Source organism: Eumetopias jubatus, unplaced genomic scaffold (genome assembly GCF_037043125.1).
Source record: "Eumetopias jubatus isolate StellerSeaLion01/CBP00866 unplaced genomic scaffold, mEumJub1_p1.0 scaffold_12, whole genome shotgun sequence".
NCBI classification, from domain to species: Eukaryota; Metazoa; Chordata; class Mammalia; order Carnivora; family Otariidae; genus Eumetopias; species Eumetopias jubatus.
Genome location: NW_028274818.1, coordinates 28,235,025 through 28,244,209, shown reverse-complemented (window position 1 = coordinate 28,244,209; position 9,185 = coordinate 28,235,025). Strand labels below are relative to the sequence as shown.

Sequence of the window (9,185 nt, the reverse complement as noted above, 5' to 3'; positions counted from 1 at the left end):
AGGAAGGGGCAGGAGGGGCTGCCGGGGCCGCGTGGAGGCTGGCCTCCTGCCCTTTGGCCCGGTTGTCTCTGGCACTCAGGTGTGCCTGGTGGCCCTACTGAGACTGGGGTCAGAGAGGGGCACCTCTGGAGGCTCCTGTCGGCCTGTGACATTCAAGCACTGCAGGGACAAGCCAGACTGAGAAGTGGAAACAAACGGGACATGGGGACGGCCACCAGTGCCCAGGCTGGTACCTGCCCTAGGGGCTCTCACCTTCCTAATCTCGACCTGCCCTGAGCCAGCCCTGCCTCTCTTGCCTTCCTTCCACACCGCCCCCCTCCCAGATCCTGACAGGCCCCTGCAGCATCAAATGGTTGATTTTAGTCTTTGCTTAAATTAAAAAATTAAAATATATATACATATATATACTGTACACACAGGACACTAACAGAAGAGTGTTGAAAAGGGCAGCGTAGGGGCGGGACACGGGAGAGTGGAGGGCAGGGGCTGTGGGGCCCGGGCTGTTAAGGGGACGGAAGCGGGGGGGGGGGGGGGGGGCAGAGGGAAGGGGGAGGGGCAGAGGTTAGGGGACCAGAATGGGAGCAGTTTATTTTACAATAAAATCAGGAGTTCAAACCTCAGCAGAACAGGACTCTGGGATCCCCAGAGGGCCCCTCCCCACGCTGAGTGAGGAGGGGCAGGCTTAGGGGGGACGGCGGGGTGGGCGGGGAGCTCGGCTTCGGGTTTGGATGACAGCAGGTCCCTGGTCCGAGGGGGAAGGACCGCAGTCTCAGCTTCTCCGCGACTTTGAGTGTTGAATAAGCCACTGTAGGGTGATGTCTGGGTGGAGGACAACGGAGAAGTTTAGAGGCCTTCCCATGCCGGGCAGACTGGGGAGGTGGGGAGCAAACACCCAGGGGCGTGGCATAAGCCCAGGGCTTCCAAAACTGCAACTGGGGATCAGCTCTAAGGGCACCAGAAGCCGAGAGCCATCAAGCTCCAAACAGCCCCAGATGCGTGGCGGGGCGTGTGTGGGTGCTGGGAAAGCTGGAGCCGTGGGATGTCACAGCCAGGACTGCCTGATCCAACCCTGTGATGTTATAGTGCGGGACGTGAGGCCCACGGAAGGGAGTGATGGGCCGAAGATCACACAACCAGTCGAGGGCAGAGCTGGGGTAATGCTCAGAATCTGAGCTCCCTGGATACCGGTCCCACCCCAGGAGAAGATTCGAACTTTGGGCTTCAAGGAAAGTTGGGGAGGTTAAAGCTTTGAGAGCCACTGTATGAGAATCCCCAGGAGTGCCTCTCTGCTCCTCCCCTCGCCCTGTGGCTGTTCCCAGAATGTCAGCAACTCCCCCATACCCACGCGCACCAATGTTGTCCTTTTCTTTGCAGGAGATGGAGTAGCAGCAGATCTCTCGGTCCTGGATGGCAGAAAGATTCCTGGGGGGGAACCAGAGGAGAACCTGCTGAGGCTAGGACTGCCCAGGGGGCCTGGGGCTGGGGGCAACCGAGTCCTTTTCCTGCTGAAGGAGCTACACCCAGAAGGGCGAGGCTCCTGGCGAAGTGGGCTCTGCTGCCACCGTGTGGCGGACACTGGGCACAGCGGCAAGCCGTCTCTCCGTTGCCTGGGAAATTTGGGGAGCAGGCAGGAAGGACAGAGAAGAGTAACCAAACTCACATTTTCTCAATCAGCTCCTTCTCATCCAATGCTCCCGGGAGGTCTCGCTTGTTACCCAGGACTAAGACCTACAGAGAAGGGAGGACAGGGACTATGTCCAGGGCCGCTGCGCCAGGATAGCCATTTCCCCTCCCCCACCCCATGGCCTTCACCTGCCTCCCGCCCTGCCCCCAGTGACTTCCCAGCTGGCTCCCTCCCCTCCCACTCCATTAGGCTGCTGACCGGAATGCCCTGCAGCTGGGGTTTGTCCAGTAGGTTGTGCAACTCATTCTTGGAGGCCTCAATCTTCTCCTGGTCAGCGGCGTCCACCATGTACCTGGGGGAGAGCAGGTGAGGACAAGCATGATGACACTACAGGCTGAGAGGGAGGCACAGGAGCTGTGCTCGCAGGAGGAAACATCTTGCTGGGGCTTGGTCACCTCTGGATCTATGGGCTACCTGGACCTCCTCCACGGCCTGTCATTGTCCTGTCATCCCAAAGTCCCCTCTGGACAAGCTGCCACGTAGGGGTGAAGCCTGGCCCTTTAAGATTAGGTGTAAATCCCTTCCAAAATGACCCTCTTCGGTCTGCACGGGAAGACTAGCCCTGGTTGAGGGAACAAAGCAAAGGCAGCCCCAGATTTTCTTACAGCAAGACACTTCTAAAAAATGAGGTCAAACACAACGAAAACAAAACAATCTTTTGTTGGGCATATATATGTAGGATAAAATTATTTTTTAAAAAAAGCAAGGGAACAAACCATTTAAATCATACAAATTTCAGGATAGTGGTGACTCTAGGGTGGGGGAGGCAGGGAGACACACAGGTACTTTCGGCTGGTTGATGCTCTGGCTCTCAGGTTGCCCGGGAGGTGCTCAGAGCGTTTTGCAGGCAAGAAACACGCAGCACGCGAAGCAAAGGCAGGCTTCCTTTGGACTGGACAGTGTACCCTGAACCAAGGATTGTGACTAATCCAGCTCTGCGCCTCTGGTCCCTGCAGGCGGTGAAGTTTGGGGCGGAAGCCGGGGAGGGGTCCCTGCAGGCGGTGAGGCCTGGGGGGAAGCCGGGGAGGCTGAGCCCCATGTCCAACCCGGCCCTGCACTTACACGATGGCACTCACTCCTCGGCAGTAGCGCTCCCACATGCTGCGGAATCGGGGCTGTCCCCCAATGTCCCAGAGCTGAGTGAGAAGAGGGCAACATGGTCTCAGCAATAGGCAGGCAACCAAACCCCTCTTGGCTCCCCGTTCTGCTCCCCCACCCAGGGATTGGTTTGCTGTCCATCCCTCCTGTGCCTACACCCCTCTGACTGCCTCAGAAGTTTGGTGCTCTTTTCCCACCTCTCCAAGCCTCTGCCCTCCTTTGGCTTCTCCCAGGGGTCTCAGATACCCTCCCCAACTCGTTCCGGGGGTTCCGCCCCAGCAGGCACACAGGTGCTCTTCTGTGCCCAGAGGTTCTGGCTTCCTGCCACTCACCTTGATGGTCACATTCCCTTTGGTGATTTTGCGCATGTTGAAACCCACAGTGGGGATCATATCCTCATTGAACTGTCCTGACTGGAAGGAAGAGTCAGAATTGGAAAAGGGGTCCAAGTCGACAGAACCCAGATGTGCTGTCCCTGGCAGGCAGAGCCACAAGGGCTGCAAGAATACAGCAGAGGCCAGGCCAGAGCGTCACAGGCACCCTCTGCAAGGGGCACGGGGCCATCTCCTGAGAGTCCCTTGCTTTCAGGCAGGACGTCCATCAACAACCCAGGTGTCCACCCACTCCACGCGGCTCTCCTGTGAACAAGAGGCCCTGTCTTCTCCTGCCCGCCTCAAAGTCTCTCAGCCTAGACAGAGAAAAAATTCTTCCTAAGGTCTAACCACCATCTCTCGGTGGCAACAGATGCCCCTTTACTGTACTGAGTCTCCAGTAGAGCAGAAGAGCAATCAGCTGCCAGCAAAAGGACTTCAAACAGGTCAGGGCAAACAGGGGGGAATCTCAAGGGAAGCAGACATATCTTCAAATGAGCAGTCAATATTTTGATGGAAGGTAAACAGGCCACCCCAAAATGCACTGCACACGAAGTAATTTCTGGATTATCCATGGTTCTGGTTTATCTGCACTATACTCCATTTGTTAGGGCGGATAATCCACACTCTACATTCCCTGTTGACTCATGTGTCTCCCACTAGACTGAGAGCTTCCTGGGGAGGGGAACCATGTCCCCATTAACAACATTAGCAAATGTTTGCTGAATGATAAGAAGTTGACTATTATTCCATATCTCATAACCCATTTTCAAATTCTAATGATCTTCATGTCTCCCCCTCTGAATCATCTCCAAGATGTCTAGATTGCTCTAAACTAGCCCCAGGGGCGCCTGGGTGGCTCAGTCGGTTAAGCCACTGCCTTCGGCTCAGGTCATGATCCTGGAGTCCCAGGATCGAGTCCCACATCGGGCTCCCTGCTCAGCAGGGAGTCTGCTTCTCCCTCTGACCCTCTTCCCTCTCATGCTGTCTCTCATTCTCTCTCTAATAAATAAATAAAATCTTTAAAAAAAAAAAAAAAACTAGCCCCAGGCCTCAAGTAAGGCCAGGCCAAACTCCCTCCAAGGTCATCTTCATGTTCCCATGTAGACACTTCTGCTTACCACCCTCCTCCCCCAGATGCAGGAGATGGGGCTTATTTAACCTTGAATCTGAGGGTGACAGCCTTGTCTCTGTACCATGCCATTTTCTTCTGCTAGGTGGCAGGAATAATTTACCTCAGGTCACATACAGAAGTCAGGCGCTCTGAACATTAGCCAAGGTGTGGGAGATGATGATTTCTTATTCAGAGCCTGTAGGCCCGAGGGAAGACTCCCGAGGTCCCGTCTGAATGAGAGGTATTGATTCCCTTTTATCTGCAAGAATCACCCAGACTCATTTACTAAGGCCCTTGGAAGTGAGAAGTGAGTGCCCATGACTGAGGCTAGTGACAAGGTGGAGCCAGGGTTCCTAACCTGTGGGCCACAGACGAACTTCAGAGAGTCCACGAACACCCTGAAATTGCACCCAATCTGCATGTGCAAAATTTCTGTTTGTATGGACACTTCTCTGGGGAAAGGGTTTCTAATGTGTGTTTTGTTTTTGTTGTTTTAGAGAGGGAGAGAGTGCAAGCAGGGGGTGGGGGGCAGACGGAGAGAGAATCTTAACCCGGCTCCATGCCCAGTGTGGAGCCTGACTTGGGGCTCCATCTCACGACCCTGAGATCATCACCTGAGTGGAAACCAAGAGTCGAACGCTTAACCAGCTGAGCCACCCAGGCACCCTAAGGGTCTCTTATTTTTATCAGATATCAAAAAGACCCAAGAGCCCTAAAAGTTAGGAATCACTGAGAGAAAGGAGAGCCCTGAGGGAGGACAGCTTCTATTCTCACTAAGGATGGAGACCCTAATCACATGCGGTCTAAGTCCCAAACCCCAGCAGCGTGCCACGGTGGGGGCATCTGCTGGACCAAAGTCCACTCCTCCTCATCTGGGCTCATGAAGAACATAAAGGTCTGAAGAAGAAAGCCCAGTTTTTGTTAATCACTCATCATGGAGGAGCTTGGACAAGGCACTTCAACCTCTCTGGGCCTCAAGTTTTCCTTCTGTGAAATGGGGAGAAGGGTTTTCGTTTCCTAGAGACCGGCAAATAAGGCTCACAGAGTGCTTGGAAATGGCCTGGATATAGCATGAGGACCCATCTGGCATCTCTGGGAACTAGAAGACCCACAGGCTCCCAGATAAAGGAAAAGCCTAGCCAGGCCGAATATGCTCCTGGGTAGGAGGACCGCCAGGGAACCAGGCTCCCGGGCACCCATATTTCCAGTTCAGCTGTGAACCAAAGCTAAGCTGGAACCAGGCTATGACTTCACTTCCCTGCTAAGGCCTGATCTCACAAGCTCCTCATTTAAGGGTGGAAGTAACCCCAAAGTCATGTGGTCTAACCTCTGGTCTCAGACTTGAATACGCTCTGGCTCATTCCCTCTTGGGTGGGCTCCGGCTCTCTGAGAGTTCTTTCTTTCTTTATTTATTTAAAGATTTTATTTATTTATTTGACAGAGAGAGACACAGCGAGAGAGGGAACACAAGCAGAGGAAGTGGGAGAGGGAGAAGCAGGCTTCCCGCCGAGCAGGGAGCCCGATGCGGGGCTCGATCCCAGGACCCTGGGGTCATGACCTGAGCTGAAGGCAGATGCCCAACGACTGAGCCACCCAGGTGCCCCTGAGAGTTCCTTATAATGAGTCAAAAATCCATCTTCTTGTAACTCCCATCCCTTGTTCCCAAAGGCTTGGGTACCCCGAGATGAGTTCTTCCATAGGAAGGCCTTTACATATTTAAATGGCTTTAAAGGGCTTCAAATATTTGAAAATGGCTCTCTTGGTTCCCTCAGGCAAAACATCTCCTACTTTTTACATCACAATTTTTTCAGAAGAACTCAAAAGATCAGTTTTAGGTTCTTAGAAGCATTGTGAAGTCTCTATATAATTATTTTTTCCAGTTCACATTAGCCTGCTGAGCGGCTAGACACATCAACTCCATTTCTATTTACAGTCAGACCTCATATAGCGAGTAGAAAAAGCCAACCAGGGAAAAAGCTGAGACAAACAGATGCTAAATGAACAGGCAAAGGTGATTCAGAGAGTCGGTAGTGGACATAGGAACAGAGCCCAGGGGTCCCAATTCTTCATTTCTTTCTGAAACACACTCTACTGTGTTTATGCACAAGGTGGGCAGAAATACCACTGTCGGCGCCCTGAAGATCCAAGAACACAGGTTCCCCTGATGCTGGAACTCCCACTGAAGTCTACAAGGGGTGGTTTTTCTTGGGAAGCCACTTTAAAGGGAAACTTTGCTTGCACTTTTAGGATGTGCAAGCCGAAGTGGCAGATTGAATATTAGAAAGGGGAATGCACAGGGTGGGGAGGGGGGCGCTCCCTGTACCTCTCAGAAACTCTGCCCCTGACAGTGTCATTTGTGACTCCTGAGCTCTGTTCCTGTTTTAGATATGATGCAGGTCTAGGGGAGGCCCTCCTGACCAGGAAATGGAACCCACCCGGGGACCTGTGGGTCTCTGGCCAGGAGCATGGCTTTCAGAAACGTTCCATGAGGAGAGTTTCCCTGGGGACTGGAGGGGACACGGAGGCTGAGCATTAGAGCAGCAGGAACTTCCTCCTCTTGGCCCTACCCTGGAGACACCTCCCAGATCGAAATGCCTAGAAGCCAAGCCACGCAGGCCTGCAGGATTAGAGTTCACGCACTATGCTCCCAGGGGGCCCAAGAGCCCGAGTCAATGCCCGATCTAACTAGAGGCCAAACTCTAGGCCCAGCGCCTGGGCAGACGGGAGCTCAGGGGCGCATGCTGGCTAGGAAACCATCATGCCAAAATACCCAGCATGGGCCTGAAGGTCCTGCCCTGTCCGATGAGGAGCCAGGAACCATGGGGTGGAGGAAGGGGCAGAGGTCATTTGCCAAGCATGTTTGGAAACGGAGGCCGGTGCCCAAACATGAGGCCATGGGGTACCCGCAGCTCCAGCCCTCCCTCTGCCCTCCCGCCTCTGGGATGCTGCGATCCATCAGAGGGCTCTCTTCCGGACGGGCAGCAGCACAGGCGCGGGGAGGTACCTAGGTTGCCTGGCCACACTTCCTCGCTGACCTCTCTTAGGATGCGCGTTTGGGGCCAGTATGTGGCCAATTCACAATTCTCAGAAACCCTAGGATGGGGACTGGGGCCGGGCCGCGACAACCCCAGCGCCCCCTGCCCCAAGCCTCCCTCAGCCCCACACGCCCAGTCCTTCCAGGTTCTTTAAAGCAGGCCGGCCCAGTCCTTCCAGGTTCTTTAAAGCAGGCCGCAGCCGTTACTGCAGCCTCAGCTCACACACCCATGGAGCTCGTCTTCCCTTTTTTTGAAGAGATTTTAACTCCTTCCCCACCACTCCCTAGCAGCGAAAGACGGAATACTGTCCACCTCGGACTCGACTACCCAAAACCCTCAGAGCCCCTCTCTCCCGTGTCCAGAGTGGGCAGCGCCCCTCCAAACTCATCCTCTGGTCCGAGACACCTCCAGCTGCAACTTCTGAGCCAAGCGGAGACTCCAAACTCCCTTTCTGATGCCACCCTCCCCGGACCCCCAGCGAAGACGCCCCGCGGGTTCCTGGAGGGGAGGAGTCTGGGCGCGAGCCAAGGGCCTCAGCTGATTCCACTACCCCCAGGGGGTACGTCCCCTCCCCCTCAATAGCGCGGGGCTTCCTCTTCCGGCAGAGAGGGGTTAAAGCCTCCGGGTGGGGCTGAGCTCGCCCAAGCCCCCGCTCCCCAAGCCGCGACCCTCCGCACGCGGGGCGGGAAGGCCCGGGCACTTTCGCCCCGTCATGCCCCCATGCGCGGGGACCGGAGGGGACCTGTCTCTGCAGGCGGCGGTTCCCTCCTGCCTCGTGACCCCCGGGGGCCGCCAGTCCCAGGGCCCCAGCCCGTGTCCTCGTCCCCCTTCCCCGCCCCCCCCCCCAGCTGTGCCATCCCGGCCCGGACGGGAGAGCGGGTCGCGCGCCACCCGGGTCCCCCGCGGGCCGTGCTAGGCCCCAAGCGCCCGGGGCCGCTCCTCCCCCGCCCGGCGGTGCCCGGCCATGCCAGGCGGCGACCCCGGCTCACCAGGGCGCGGCGCGGGCCGAGACAGGCCCGACCCTCGGCCGGCGCCCCGGGCCCGCGCCCCGCGCCCCCGTACCGCGATCACGTTGACGAAGGTGGTCTTGCCAGAGTACTGCAGCCCGACCAGCGTGAGCTCCATCTCCTCCTTCCAGAACAGGGCCTTGAACCAGTCCAGCAGCTTGTTGAACAAAGCGATCATGGTCGCTGCCGCCGGCCCCGCCCGGCGCCGGCTGCCCGCCGCCCCTCGCTGCCCTCGCGCTGCGGCCCGGAGCGGCCCCTCCCCGGTGCGGCCCGGGTCCCGCGGCTCGGTGCGGGCGGAGGCTCGAGCGCAGCGGCCGACGACTGCTGCCCCCGGATCCGCTCGCCGATGGGTGTGGCTTCAGCGCCCTCCTCCTCCTCCTCCGCCGCCGCCGCCGCCGCCGCCGCCGCCGCCGCCGCCGCCGCCGCCGCCGCCGCCGCCGCCGCCGCCGCCCTCCGCCCTCCGCCCTCCCGCGCCGCCGCTGCCCGGCGGTGTCCGGCTCGCACCCGAGCGCGCGCCCCTCCCTCGCCCCGAGCCCGGCCGGCGGGTGGGCTGCGCGGGGAGCCCTCGCGCCTCCGGGGTACGGCCTGCGCCTGCTGGCGTCCGGGGGCACTCGGGGAAAGAGGTCGAATCTATTTTCCCGGGCTGCCGCGCCCTGGCTGGCACCCCGTTCCTTCCTAAAGGGTGGTGGGCCCGAGGTGGGTGAGGTCCCCGTTAAGCAGGGTGGAGGGGGATGGTTCACCCACTTGCCAGGACCCGGAGATGAGATCTCTATGAAAGGCCGGCCAATGGAGGCTTTTTGTTCCCTGAGTCCTTGCCTCTGAATTATCTCTGGGGACTGAGTCTTATCCTCTCAAATCCTAACCAGTGGAGAGTAA

The 9,185-nt window shown here is 57.5% G+C and overlaps 1 protein-coding gene across 2 annotated transcripts; it reads right to left on the bottom strand.

Moving 5' to 3' along the window:
• Positions 1 to 540: 540 nt before the first annotated feature.
• ARL8A (ARF like GTPase 8A) lies at positions 541 to 8,646 on the bottom strand. 2 transcript variants are annotated; one of them, XM_028120295.2, is made up of 7 exons: positions 8,365 to 8,646; positions 3,115 to 3,195; positions 2,747 to 2,820; positions 1,883 to 1,976; positions 1,661 to 1,728; positions 1,352 to 1,445; positions 541 to 819 (listed from the first exon to the last, which is right to left on the bottom strand). In XM_028120295.2, the coding sequence occupies exons 1-7, from the start codon at positions 8,485 to 8,487 to the stop codon at positions 592 to 594; spliced, it is 762 nt and encodes a 253-aa protein (XP_027976096.1). In that variant the 5' UTR covers positions 8,488 to 8,646; the 3' UTR covers positions 541 to 591. The 2 variants fall into 2 exon arrangements, with proteins under 2 accessions (XP_027976096.1, XP_027976097.1); XM_028120296.2 differs by having other exon boundaries at positions 686 to 819; positions 1,352 to 1,422.
• Positions 8,647 to 9,185: the final 539 nt, after the last annotated feature.